Below are 15,699 nucleotides of genomic sequence, written 5' to 3'. Positions count from 1 at the left end.
TTTCATGCATATTAAAAAAACATTTTTAGATTACTAAATAACTAAATTTTTTGAACAGCCGAACGCTTGAATTATATTTTTTTCTTTTGTAGTTTGGAATATCAACTTTAAGATAATGAAACATATTTTTCCTTTAAACATTTTTGTTTCAGAGTTTTACATTTTTGTAAGAAAAAAAGGCATTTTTTTCATTTTGTTAACTATCCAGATAGCAAAATGTCTGCAGTCTTCTAGCAGACTTAGCAGACTTAACAGATTGAGCAGAAAATGATGGCAGTCTGCCATCAACTGTGTCTGCATTAGGCTTGTGTTCTGTTAACATCGTCTGTCGACATAATGTGAAGGCAAATTGTTGGCAGAAACTGAGCAGATATCCTACCGACATTATCTGACGCTTGCAGATCCTGTTACGTTTTTTCTAGTAGTCTCTCAACAGTATTATATACATCTAATTTCTGTAATAATTCTGTTGTTATTTTGTTGCCATAGTGTGTAGCAGACATTTAAAAAATCTGCTTTCTACAGACTTGGCTACAGGCTCTGGGTACAGTTATAACAATTTACATATAATTTGTTATAAATATACAACTTTACAAATACTTTCTAAAGATGTCAAAATATAAAAATTGCTTAATAATTTTTATATTTGTAAAAAAGATGAAAATCCAGAACACGAAAAATCTTTTGTGTTTAGTAAGATTTTTATATCAAAAACTAAAGTATGTAATGAGAATTAATTTAATTAATATTCTTGAGACTTCCACGGGTGCTTTCTATATAAAGATTATACGTTTCGTGGTTTTCTCCGTGTCCAGATCCATTCTTGGAGTGCCTTCTATTCGTATAATTAACTTAATTCTTTTTTATGCAGAATAATTAGAATCATATTAAAAATCACATTATAATCTAATTTAAAAATGTATGCATATATACAATGATCGTTTATTCAATATAAAAAGCTAAAAAACAATAATTCGTTCGTATTTAAATCGAATTTGGTGACGTACACCGCAAACGTATACCGCAATGGCACGCGCGCGACATTTACCGCTCATTGTTTACATCAGCGCGGCCTTGGCTTTAGAACGTATTGTAACAGCCTATTGTATATACGCACTCGTTTTGTTATCATTCTCGCGCGACGAGATTCTTCGGAAAGAGCGTGCTGTGTGTGTCATAGCTTTATGTATTTTCCTATAAGACGCGGTCAAGAAGAATCAAGGGAAATCGTTCTAAATGATTAATACTAGCCAGATTATATGATTACTTAATGATTTCTGTCCATAAATATGTTACGTGATTAAAAAAGCAAAGCAACAGTAGCCTGTGGTCAATCGATCATTTGCTTTTTCTCACGTTAAAGTGGCAAGTGAACTACATTGTGTTGCCTCTCAGGTTATTCGAAAATTCATTTGAATGTTCTAATGCGTCATTCTATCTTTAAAACAAAGATAAAATGACATTTGGGCATTCGGGTAAAATCTCTAAATCTAAACGTAGTCTAATTATTGTGCGTAGTTATGTTCAGTAAACGAATTTCACTGCCGACAATTCACAAGCGCATTAAGATTATTTGAGGTATCGAAGTTATTAATTCTTATTAAAGCGATTATTTCGCACGATATTACTTGCCTGAGATCGAAACAGTAGGAGATGGCAATTTTCATATTACATTTGAGAGCTTTGTGTCGATTTAAATAAATTACTTTGCTCGATATAAATAGGATTATTATCGGATTTGAATAATACGCGAACCAATGCTTGGAACGATTTGAAAATAACAAGAAAGCACGACAACTGATTAATGATACATGTAGTTTTGTTTGAGATTTGTGTTCTAAATACGTGTAATGCCAAATTTTGATCGTATATTTTCGACCGAACTTAAAACCAACGCAACGCGGCGCTGCGCTACATATTCTGAATGTGCGTGAAGTTAGCATCATTCTGAGTAAAGTTGCCGTGAGACGCTATTTTCACTATTCAGCCATTATTGTAACATTACGTGATGCAAAAAGAGTCGTGTCCGAATCAAGTAGCGTCGTGATTATCGTGAGTACAGTCGCGATCAATAAATTGATCGTGGTTAACCTCGCATTTCAATTTTGTTGACCATGCAATGTAAGTTTCGTTACATCAGGGTTTCGTTAAAACTTACTACCGTCAATTCTCGAAATGTAGTGTCGCAATGCGTCGATGTATCGTGTTCAATAAATACAACCAAGCGAATCGTTCTATCGTTTCTTCGTCTTTTTCTTTTCCCGCGTTTACTTCCGTCGCGATCTGTCGTCGTGATAAAGATGACATATGTCATTAATATCGGGAGTGCCGTATCAAGTAACGCGCGGTCGTCTTATTTTGATAATTAGCGTAAGTGTTAATTACTAAGTTTCCGTGAGTGAGAGAATCTGAGAGGAAGAGGCCTGGAAGGCCTCGGGCGATAATGGAGCAATCATTAGGTGAGTGTTTCATTGATTACAATATTTATGTGGCGTGTGCGTTATTATCAAAAAAAGAATTCTTCATTTCTGTTTAATTTTCGATCACTCATTGAGATAATTTATGTAAAAAATAGAAAATTTTTATTTAAAAAATTTTACAATTTATATTTAAAAAACTAAACTTAATTTTTTCTCTGAAATTACAATATATGTATACTTATATGTACAATTATTTTATGAAATGTTTACTTGAAAGACAAATAAAGAATTTATTTCGCACAATAATTATTTTTCAGATATAGTTATTGGCGCGAGTGTTAATTACCGAATTTCCGCGAGTGTGTGGTTTCGAGGAAATTTGAGAGGAGGAAGAAACCTGGAAGGTATCAGACAACGATGAAGCAGGTGAAGGTAAATATCTCACTAATATTCTTGGGACTTCCACGAGTGCTTTCTATATAAAGATTATGCATTTCGTGGGTTTCCTCCGTGTCCAGATTCATTCTTGGAATGCCAACGTTTCGTGAATCTTGCAGTTCACTTTATCAGAGCGACAAACAGCCTGATACTTCTCGTCCTGATGAAGTGGACTGCAAGATTCACGAAACGTTGGCATTCCAAGAATGAATGTAGACACAGAGAAAATCTGCGAAATGCAATCTTTATATAAGTAATCTTTATATAAGTATCTCACTCTTATACGTTATTTGTGTGTATTATTTGCAGAAAAAAAATCCTTAATTCATGTGTAATTTTACCTACTGGGATAATTTATATTAAAAATTTATATTAAAAATAAAAAAATTTTGCTTTAAAAATTTTTTAATTTACTTAAAAAATTGAATTAAAATTTTTTTTTTTTAAAGTTATATTATATAATTTTTATGAAACGATTGCTTCAAAGACAAATAAACTTTTTAGATATTAATTATTTTGAACGCAAATATAATTTGGATTTAATATCTATATGTTACAGATACGTAGTTACAATTCCGCTGTTGTGCATCGTATCGGTGAGTCACAAATAATCTTTCATTTAATTCGAGATAATGAATCTGTGAATCTTACAGATGAACGTAATATTTCATAGATTCATTGCTACATTCACCAGAAATTAAATCTTCATTCATGCAACGCTGTGCAAAATGAATACGTTGAATCCGATATGATCGAACGTTCCCGAATACGTTAGATTAGGTGTTAATGAACTACGCGCAGGATTAGAGACAGACTGTCGTCATTAAATGCACTAAAGCACCAGATATATGATGACGGCGGAGATTAGCAGCGGAGATGTATTATATATGGATTAGATCCTCCGGAACAGAGAGCGCGCGGGTTCAGGAGTAGGTCAGACTAGTTACCTTGCCCGGAAGAGGTAGGAGCACCGGATGTTCTTCGGATAGGAGGACGGGTAGCGTGGTGAATAAAATCGTCCATATTGAGGCGTCGATTGCGAACTGACAAACTCGTGGTCGCACATCGTACCGGGCACCAGCAGACCGTCCATTTCGAATAAACCTGGAACAAAAAGAAAACGAGGATCATGTTACGACATCGTCGACTCTGTGGTCTACTTGTCGACCATGTCCCGACTATCTATCCCTTTTTACTTGTCATTTTGTCAAAGTTATCGCTTTTGTCCCAGTTCTTTTTAGCTTGTTAGTTCATTCAATCTCTATATTTGAGACTACTATTGTAAAATCTGCATTTTCCACATAACAAGTTAAAACGTTTGACAAGTTAAAACAGGCCTGTAGCCGAGTTGCACATTGCCTATCGTAACCCCACTTTTTTGTTTTATAGCATTTAAATTACGCGTGGAGACATTAAACGCTCGAACTCAGGGATGCTATTAGCCGTAACTCATACAGGGCACTATAAGGCTATAGGACTTTGAAATTGATATTGCCTCACATTTACTGTTTACAAATTTTTATTACTGTAATTATAATTATAATTATTATTATGATAGAAACTCAATTTATTATGTTGTAAAAATAACACTTCAAAATAGAACACATATTAATGAAGTTTGCTGAAAAAAATATTTAAAAATGATTTTTTTTTATTATTTTTGAATTTCTAACATCATAATAATAATAATGACAACAAAAATTTGTAAATAGTAAATGTGACACAATATGTTTCAAAGTGCCCTGTATGAATTACTAATATCATCCCACGAGTGTTTTATGCTTTGTGCATGGTTTAAATATATAAAACAAAAAGAGTGGGGATGACAATAGGCAAAATCGGTCGAAATGTGCAATTCGGCTGCAAGCCTGAATTAAAAAATAGCATTGATTTTACCACCATTTTTAAAAACAAAAAAATATGTGACATATAAATAACTTACAAAATACTTTTACACGTTGGCAAAAATTTTGTTTTGTAACTCAACTGTGCTTTTAATTATTTACAATTTTTCATAGAAATTTTGTATATTCTATTGTAGTAAAAAAATTGGTTCCTAATTGATTTTATTTCAATTTTTTTCTCACTGCTTTGAAAAAACTATTGATAAACATCAGAACACGTGCAGAATTCTATTTAAAACTAGTCTTCCGGAAATGGAAATCGAGATGAAATAAAATTAACGATTGCCAGCGTCCTTAGAGCGTGCAAATATACCTACTGAATCCGTTACGTATTGATTAACTAGTGGCGCGTCCCACACTCCTTTCAAAGGCGTCGCCATGGTAAAATTTAACTTATATAACTGAGTATCGTTACTTGCTGTACGATTAACAAAAATATATAACGGTACAATACACAAAATCATAGTTAATTCTAATCCTTTTTTTTTTCATTTGCGCAACCGCTCGTCTCGTTAGTTTTTGCAGAGTAGCTGCGCACGTTTCAAAATAAAACCAAATAGCAACCAAATGTATAACGGATATTTGTGCAATATAACTATTTCGATGTAACGTTCGGGACTATGTACAAATATCTCGAATACGCGGGTTAGCGCGATAACGACATCGCCGATACTGACCGATTTTGTTAAAAGCACAGAGAATTATCACCGTTTGTGTGCGTACAAAGGACTCATACCGTTTTTAGATTCCACGATTTCTACGGGATATGTACGGGCAATTACATCCCTGGCTTGCACAATTCAGAATACTCGAGATCATTCTTTTGTGCTTGAAACAAAGACGAGAGGAAAAAGCGGTAATTTCCGGAAGATAAAAAAAAACAGATAGGAAGTTGAAGAAGCGGTCGTCGGCCGCATCTATCTGCTAGTAAAGAGATTTCGTAAAAGAAATGTCGAATTCCAGAACGAATTAATCGTTAACTCGCTCATCGACATAGTCTTATTGTAAGTAATGCGAATAACAGTCAAGAAGGTCCAATATACGTTTACATTATACTCGATCAATTATCATGATAAATGGGACCCTGTCGGCCTTTATGATATTCGAAGAGCATAATTAGATTATAAAATAATGATCTGTCGACCTCTTCAAATATACTATCGGCATTGAGATCCGCGAATTAATATAGTATATAAAATGGAGAATAAAATTCATAGATATATGGAAGTAATTTTGTGAAATTGACAATGAAACTCACAGACATTGTATTTCAATAGTACTTCGTATTATTTCTTCTACCGCTAGTTCTCTAATTTTACAATATACGTTTGCATTATATTCGATCGACAGATCATTATTTCATAATCTAATTATGCTCTCCGAATATTATAAAGTCCGACGAGGTTCCATTTATCACAATAATTGATCGAGTATAATGCAAAATAATTATATATAGAGAAAGAAATACTTGTTAGAAATCATGGAGAATTAAATTGAATGAATTTTTAATTTAATTATAATTAACAGAATGCTTTTTGCATAAAACAAAGCAGGTAAAATTAATCAATGTGTTTCCCGGGGAAAGCAAATTTTATTGCATCATACTATCGTTTCAAGTGCACAATAAAACGCACATAAGACATAAGAACCGCAATTTCATCTGCCATCAACATTAATGAGATAATTTCGAAATATATATGGAATGTAGATCTACTTATGTCATTCCTGTTACAAGTGATTTAAATTCTCGAACAAGACTCAATCTATCCTGTCAATTTCAGATTTCAGACATCGAACAAAATTATTATCTACGTTTCAAATTTTAATCTAAAAAGACATAATCGAATAAAAAAATTCTAATTGCATAAATAATATTTCTACTTAATATTCATTAATACAGGTACATTTCATCGTGCCTGTGCAGATAATAATTTTATAATATTTCTCTCAATAATGATAAATCCAAAAGAAATACAAAATTTTACTTTCTTCACCGAAAAATAATGCTTTTTTACCATTGTAAATTAGAATTCAATTTTTAAATATACTTTTCCTTCCATGTTCACGTCATTCTTCTTCTCGAGATTTAAACGAACTATTTGAAGTTTAGCGTCAGTGTATTTCAAGATAGAACTATATATGATCGATTTTATACACACATTCATGCGCATAGTATATGGTATATCTCGTGAGGAATCGTACGTGTGCCGAACGCTTGATATCGTCTTGATATCCGATGTCACGTTGCGATTTGCGAACAAGTGTGGATTACACGAAATAATAGAAAATAAATATCAATAAAAGGATGTCGAATTACTTTTTTTTCATAAATAATAAGACAAAAAATTAATAAGCGAAAAATAATCAAAATACTCATGAGAAATATCTGTAGTTTAGTTTCATATATTTGTTTTTATTTTTAAGTTACATTTATTTTTTCCGATTGAATAATCATACCAATTTTGTTTCACTTTTAAATTCGTTCCAATCTTCTATAAAGCTCTTTTTATAAACCGAATTTATAAATGGTAGCGCACAACGTTCTTCACGAAAATTGTATAGCACACTTAATGATGTCGGTTTTCGCTCACAATGTCACGTTGCAGATTGCAAGAACATTCTGTCTTGTTACGATAGAAAGCGGAATATTAGAGATGCAAGAAAAGCAAAACATTCTTATCAAGACAATAGATTTTGATATACTTTTAACATTGAATAATTCTATTTTCAATAACATTCACAAAACAAAAGCATATAATATAATGAAAAAATTTCAATTGCATGTTGTGTAAATTATATGCTATTTTTATATTTCTTTTGATAAATGAAACCAAACGGTTATTTTATCAGTATTGTATATGTACTATTGTAACGTTAATCTATCGAAAGACGAATAAGATATCTGTCATATGTGGTTGAAATTAACGACGTGATTTCCCGATATATACACATGTGTTTAATGCGCGCTGTACTCTCGACACTGATTTATTTCAAATTTTTGCGTTATCGGGAAAAGCCGTGCATACGTTTGAATTATGAAACAGCTCCATCGGGATACCAGTCCCAATTACGAGTCTAGTGGCAAGTCAAAACTCTCTCAAAGTCATATCTCACGTCGGCCTGGAATTACGATCACGTAGTTTTAAAATGGTGCACAGTATGTTTAATTTTCCTATATTTTTTTCTTATTGCATTTTTTATGTGTTACTGTTACAAATTAATATTCTTCACCAAATAAAATACCGACATTAATACTTTTTCACTATAATTATGAAATTAATTATGAGATTTTTTTTCTATATTTTTCGTAATTGCAATTCGTCGAGCTTTTTTTATGCAACCACATATAATCTACATTGAAACGTTTTTTCTAATTAATAAAGCTCGTGCAAGAATAATAAATTAAAATCCCTACGGAAGTATAGGTCGATGTTGGCATCGTCGATTTCCAATTTCCATAGAGCGCATTTTTATTTCCCACGCGTACACATGCTAAGCTTCCGAGGGTGAAACCGCGTACCGACAGATCTTATCTGAATATTTTATAGATCAGCCCGAGCCGGAGGTGACAAGCATAGCCCGGTGCTGATGCATAAAATTTCACATTCTCGGTCATTCGCAGGTAAGACAGAAAAAAAAAGCATATTCTCTAGGTGACATTACGTTTCAAAGTTTTGTTCAGTAGTATCTCGCTTGAATAATGCTGGAGTCAATGTTTTTGGAGCTTCCAAATGCATTTTGGTCAATAAGATGCATTATTCGTTATGGCTATGCGACAATTTTGCATAATCTTCAATATCTTCATATTTATTTTAATAATGCAATATCAACACACATAAAAGCTACCATAAAACACTGACTTGAAATGATTTAGATAACGTGAAATCAACATATAAAATTTTAGTATACGTTACATAAGTTAATTTTATAAATTAATTTTATTTATCAATTTATCAATTTTATAAATAATAGTAGTTGCAATAAATTCAGCAATAACATTGTATTTAATATTTTAATAAGAAGTTATGTGATTAATAATCCTATAATCCTCCCTCTCTCTCTCTCTCTCTCTCTCTCTCTCTCTCTCTCTCTCTCTGTGAAAAATTATGAATGAGCTCTCTAAAAGTGAATCGTGTATTATTACTGACTTCAGCGTTACACTTATAACTAATGTAATCATCAGCACGTTATGATTTTCTCTATTATGATTTCTACAGATTTAATCTGTAGAAAACAAAACTTCTAAAAATGAATCAGTTTATTATTATTAAAAAACAGTAAATATTCGCTGATGATTACAGTTATAAGTAGCATTGAAGTCAGTAATAATGCACTGATTCACTTTTAGAGAGAATGAAGATCATAGATTCAATCTTGTCACTTCGAGAGATTTAAGTTCATAAATGAAAAAATATGGAGGGAGGGGGAGGGGGGAGAGAAAGAGAGAGAGAGAGAGAGAGAGAGAGAGAGAGAGACTGAGTGTAGTATTCTATTGACGGTCGCGTACAAAAGGGGATCAATAGCTTGCGTTCATTTTCACTACAGCGCACTGGAGATCGTGTACGGCATTTTACATTAGCGTCTTACAGCTACTCTCATCTCGGCGTAATTCTCTTTGACCTCGTCTTTATGTACCATCTTCTTGATTTCTTTATAACTACATGAAATTTTCCGCAAGCGTAAAGTCATGCGCGCGAATATAGATATAAATATATAAAGTATACATAAACTAAACCGGAAAAATATGAGCTTATTACACTTACATGGTTCACAAATGTGTCGTAAAATCTTGAGATCTTCATCGAATATGTTTCGTAAAAAAAATTATTACAGAATAATTCATAACCGTTGATATTATTCATGCGATCACGTATCAAACTCTTTTGATACAAAATCTAAACTGTGGGCTTAACAAAAATGATATAAGCCAAATTTAAATGTTTCTTGTAAATAATTTCACGCAAATTATTTATAATTGGCTTTAATTATACAAAGACGCAATAAAATGTTTGTGAAGTCCTTCGATACTCTATTAAGAAGTATAAATAATATAAATAATAACAATATACAGAATATTTTCTAAGACGTGCTAGATCTTGTGAGAGAACAATAATAAAAAAAAGTTAATAAAGAAAAACGAAAAGTCATCTCTTAAATTCTTTTGTTTTTTGGAAAAGTAGATATAGAGCGACTACTGTCACACATAAAGCAAAAAACATTGTCCGATAAGAAGGTAAACAAGTCACAGATCGCGGTATCAAGTAAAGCTTGAAATGCGTTCTTGTAAACAATCCTTGCACACTCATCATAGTAGTAACAGGTTAAATTCACCAGTACTTCAATCCTGTATTACTTATAACTTTCTTAGTACATGTACAAATTTAGGTATATATATTATAATACGAGATATAATAATACGAGATTCTTATTATTCTTATATTATAAGGTACTTACAATAGATTTTTTTATGCTATGTATATGTTTCAGATAAATAAAACATGCACAAAGCATTCAATTAAAAATTGAATCATTATTATACAAATATTGAAATAAAATTCATCCGTTCCAAGATTTAGTCCCATTTTATTGCTAACAATAATATTTCTTATTAATGCTAACAATAATATTTCTTGTTATATTTTAGTTTTTGCATGTAAAGTCAGAATGGGCGAGAAGTTGACTCCTTCTTTTTATAGTTTTGCGTAGCGCAGTAAAGCCAACAATTCTTATAAACCGTAGCTAAGTAATCCTATTTTATTGAACTAATAAAGCAGCCTATGTAAAGAAGACTTTGAATGCACAATAACCATGTCTTACTCTCTAGTAGCGCAAGAAGAAGCTACTTGGCAGAGTGCATACGCTTGCCCGGGATGATGGGTCCCGTATCTTCATTTCACTCGACTATGTCGCATATAATAGCTCCTCCGATCCTCTCTCAAAGCACCATTTGCGCAATACTTCTTCCTTCGACAATCTCGAGTCTCTTATGTGCCATTTATATTTATCTTGGATGCATTCCTCCTCCTTCTGCTTTCCACACTTATTAGATTACTTCTCGTATACATAATTAAAAGCGAAGCTAGCAATTTTCTAGCAAATGAGTAATATAGGAAAGGTCCCTATTGAGATACCAAGATATCATTTTGGATAAATGCTAGAAGTCTATGGGTAGAATTTAAAAAAATAATAGAACATTTTGAAGGGAATTTAATAAACTGTAATGTTATATAAAATTTAATACAAATTTTTTTAAATTAAAGAAATGTGTAAAATGTGAGCAAATCAAAAAATTGTGCTCCTAATATCAGATGTGAGAAATCGATAAAACGCAAGTATATCAGTATTGTAATTAAAAAATTTTATGTAATGTTTCTAAAATACAAACAGTCACAGCTAATATACGCGTGAAAATGAGCATGCAATGCATTATACCCAGAACCCGTCTTCAGATAATTGGAACTAAGCATCGCAGGTACTTGATTCCGATTGTTCTTTATTATTGTACAATAATATTTAGATTTTAACAACGATTTTCACTATGGCATAGGTTATTCGCATTAAAAATATCCTGAGTGTTTTCATATTATGATTTCCATGCCTTATGGTTTTACGATCATCAAATCTAATTCTGTAATTAAGCAATTCAACATATTCCGTATTTTTTTAGGACGAGCTTATTCTGTCACTACATGAAAAATTTATTGCCAAATATTTATTAAATACTTATTTATTAAATATTTATTAAATACTTATTAATAAAGGATTTAAAGGCTCATCTCAATGAAACGTGAAGACATCCAAATTCTAAAATCTTTTTTTACGACTACAGGCAGATTTAATGAATTCCACTAAATAGTTTTCAATCTAAGAGTAATAAATTCATAGTGGAACCACAAGATAGCGTTTATTAGTTTATTAGCAGAAACGCTATCTCATATTACTTTCCTCTACATATATATATATATATATATATGAAAAGAATTTGTATTATATTATTATACATTATAGTATTATACATTAAATTTACAACAGAAATATACGTAAAAAGCAAACTTATATATATCTATATATAATATCTCTTTTAAATTAATTTCAAATATTGCATTACTTACTTTGTAATTATGCTAAAAGATCTAGCATACCATGGTGTAATAAAATTAAAGTAACATAAAAGTAGCTTAAAATCCCTGTTACTCTCCTATAGAAGAGACATGCTCTTAATAAAAATAAATCAAAGGGAAATCTTGATTGCGGTGACACCGAGAGGTCGTAAAATTATCCTCACATTGTTATCTCTCAGAAAAAAATTCAATCGATCTATCGATACATTATTTCGCTGTGATCGTCCTGTACAATGCACGACTATATGTACAATATCCGATACTCGACGACTGGACTGTAATAGTATCACAAAGAAAACGGGGAATTTGATCTTCTTCTATCAAGAAGTAGCTGTTTTAAAGGAAAAAGAATTTCTGCGGACGAATCTTACCGACAAGTGAACCGATACTTTGTTATCAGTCGATGACTTGCTTATAACTTAACTTTCATTAATATTTCATTTTAGTAAAGTTAATAAATAAAAAAATTTAAAGTTAATTAATACAAAAAATGTGAGATGTGCACTCATAGATACACTTTCTCTCTCTCTCTCTCTCTCTCTCTCTCTCTCTCTCTCTCTCTCTTTCTCTCTCTCTCTCCTCCTCCGTCCCTTCACCACATACGTGCGCGCATACACACAAAATTCTGATTATTTCAACAATTTATATATTAATTTTTATATATTAATAGTACAATAGAAAAAAGATATATACTAAAATGGTAATTGTTTTCTATGAGTAGTATTCTCTTATCTCTAATTAAAATTAAATAAAAAATATTAAATATATTAAGTAAATTAATAGTATATAATAACGTTATAATAAGAATTAGCTAACTAAACAACTTAAACAAGTTTAAAAACAATAGTTAAAATAAAGGATAAAATGTTAACAAAATAAAAATATTAAAATGTGTCACAATAAATGCAAAGAAAATAAATAGAGAGATATGAAACCATTATGTGTGAAATCCTTATAAAGATACATGCTTGTCATAGTATGACAGCAAGAAGAGACATTTCACGGTGGAATATCGATGACAACAAGACGATAGCATTTTCCGATCAATCTGCCTTCTCTTCGTCACCATTTCACTCGTCCAACATCGATTTGAACGTACAGACGATTGAATCTTGAAAGATTTTTCTTATCAACTGGAACAAACAGAAACGTTATCTTGCTCATGCGTCAATACGCGCTGTGTCTTGTTTTCCGAAACTTACAAGCAAAAAATATACTTAAAAATACGAACAAAGTAATCTTTTATTCGTGCTTTGTCAACGCCCATCGCCCAACAAAGGTTCACTATTTCATCTTCATATATATTTCTCCGTTACCGGAGAATAAAAGCAGACACTTTCGCTTGACCCAGTTTCTCGCTTTGAACGAAAAAGGTACCAGTCGTGATGTCTGAGTTCTCTACACCTTGGACGAAAGAAGCCAACGTAATCGATATGTGAATGCTACATTTTATTTCTCTAAGCGGATTGCATTCGGATATTCGGGATTCACGGAGCAATGAAAAATGTCTCCTTTTTGCTATGAATCGCTACTTTAAAGTCGACAGATTATAATTTAAGTTATAGCGAATATACAATATATTTCGTTATTATGACATATATTCTTATTCTTCTTTTTATTTAATTTATTTGCTTTTCCTGAAAATGTTCAATAACAGAGAATTTGTGGCTTAAAATTCATTATATTCTTGAATTTTGCATGTCTTGAATTTAATTAACTCTAAGATGATAACACCGTGTAAAACGGAACAGTATATAACTTGAAGCAGAAAATGTTCTACTTTACTTTAATGTTTATCAACTTTTGTTGCTACAAATTCTCGCAACTTCATCTCTAGTTGCACTTGTTGAGACAAAGGGCTGAAAGTTTAAAATTTTGTCTATTTGGTATGGCCGGATTTCTCTATATTATTCAAGGAAATGGCGCCGGAGAGAAAGATTTATTACTATTATTTTCATAAATGTGAACATGCTCTTTTAAATTTCTTATGGACATTCGCTTTTTGAGATGTATAAATAATGTAAAACAAAAATGTTCATAAAACGTTCATATTTCTACATTTCTATTTAGAACTTCAAAGATTTGTGTTTAACTGTAAATACGCACGTATCTCAACGAGAGCAGTCGCTATTTTTCTTCTTATTCTTTCTGTCAAGTACGTAATCGTCGTCTTAATTCTCCATGATCGGATCAGGATTACAGGTTTAAACTACAAAAAGCGGCAGAATCCTCTATATGTGTAGCGTCTCTATAATCGGATTACTGTTACAGTCGGCTTTCGATCATTGAAAAGAAATCATCTACTCGCTTTTACGGCATTGGCCCCACTAGTGAAAGGAATAGAAATCAAGTTCTTAAGGTTATTAAATTTTAAATTACAAACCTGTGCATGATACACCTGTATCTTGTATCTTATCCACTCTTTTAATTAAACGAAATGTAATCTAGGATGTGGCTAGTTGTATATACCTGAGACACAACTTTTCACGACATTCTTCAAATTACAGAGAAAAGTCTTATTTAAAAATTTAATGAGAAGTTTTGTAATGTGTGCCTTTGATATTAATATAATTCATTGTAATATGCACAATATAAATACTTAATAATTCCTATTTATATCAAACAATCATTAATCTTTCATAGATCTTACTGTTAATTACATAACAAACTGATAAAAAAACATTTAAATGATCGTCATGTCATAGAAATTGCCGTTAATCATAAACAAATTTAATCATGAGATTAAAGATTTTGTATCGTGTTATCAAGACAATATATAAGAAACATTTCGATTCTCTAATCAGATGGTAAAATTGCAAGCGTGAGAGATAAATATTTGACAGATAAATATCTAATGTGAAGAAGTTGCAATTTAATAAGTATCCTGATAAGAATGTAACTGCGACATTTTTTTTTCTGGTAATCAATAGACATAGTTATTCGTGGAATGGAATTTCTTCTTTATGTAAGAAAGGAGGGAAGTATTACAATCGTAATTTTATTTATACGTATCGCGTTGCAGTCTTCAATTTATGCAATAAAAAATATATTACGTATTACAATGTCATCTCTTCTGAAAATTCTGAAAAAAAAAATGAGTATGCCTGGCACGGCCAAAAAAGTAAAACGAACAATGAAAAAGGGGATGATACACATCGCAATGCAACGACGAATAAAAAAGACGTGCATTCATCCTCGGCAATTTCGAGAGATGCTCAAGATGCATCGCGAAACATACATGTCGTACGTTAAGCGGTGATATTAATTTTCTGGTGAGTTTTTCTTCCGCAACGTGAGTCCAGTACCTTTGTCTCAGAAAGTCCCAAGTTCCATTTTATAATTGTGGCGCAGTTCCAAAGTTACTTCGAGACACAGTGGCGGTTTTCCTCTTTTCACACAGCTGCGATTCACGCGTTTTACGTAAAAACTAAATGTTTTAAACGATGTTCACGAGATACCAACTCATTCGCCATTATTTTAAAATTAGTAGCGGACGCACTTTATTCCACTTCGTACTTTAAACGGTGTATATGTATACCTTAGCAATATATAAAATATATAATACATATTGAAGAAAACTTTTTCTATCAAAATTTATTTTGTCTAAAGAGTATTACATTTTGTAAAAAAATTCGCGAACAAATCTTAAACCGTAACCATTTTACAAAATGTAGTACTCTGACAAAATAAATTTTGATAGAAAAAGTTTTCTTCAATATGTTATATATTTTAAAATTTATATTAAATATTGCGTGGTTGATAATACAAAGCAATTATTTATAGAAAGTCACCAATTATATATAAACGAACGTAATA

At 31.5% G+C, this 15,699-nt stretch overlaps 1 protein-coding gene across 1 annotated transcript in view; it reads right to left on the bottom strand.

Moving 5' to 3' along the window:
* LOC108688221 (suppressor of lurcher protein 1) overlaps positions 1–15,699 on the bottom strand; it is a 243,342-nt gene that overhangs the window by 135,351 nt on the left and 92,292 nt on the right. Inside the window, exon 6 of the mRNA XM_018194384.1 lies at positions 3,806–3,962. Within this exon, the coding sequence (XP_018049873.1) occupies positions 3,806–3,962 (157 nt within the window). The remainder of the gene's footprint in view (positions 1–3,805; positions 3,963–15,699) is intronic.

This window comes from Atta colombica, unplaced genomic scaffold (assembly GCF_001594045.1).
Source record: "Atta colombica isolate Treedump-2 unplaced genomic scaffold, Acol1.0 scaffold228, whole genome shotgun sequence".
Lineage (NCBI taxonomy): Eukaryota > Metazoa > Arthropoda > Insecta > Hymenoptera > Formicidae > Atta > Atta colombica.
This window is presented reverse-complemented; position numbering and strand designations above follow the sequence as displayed.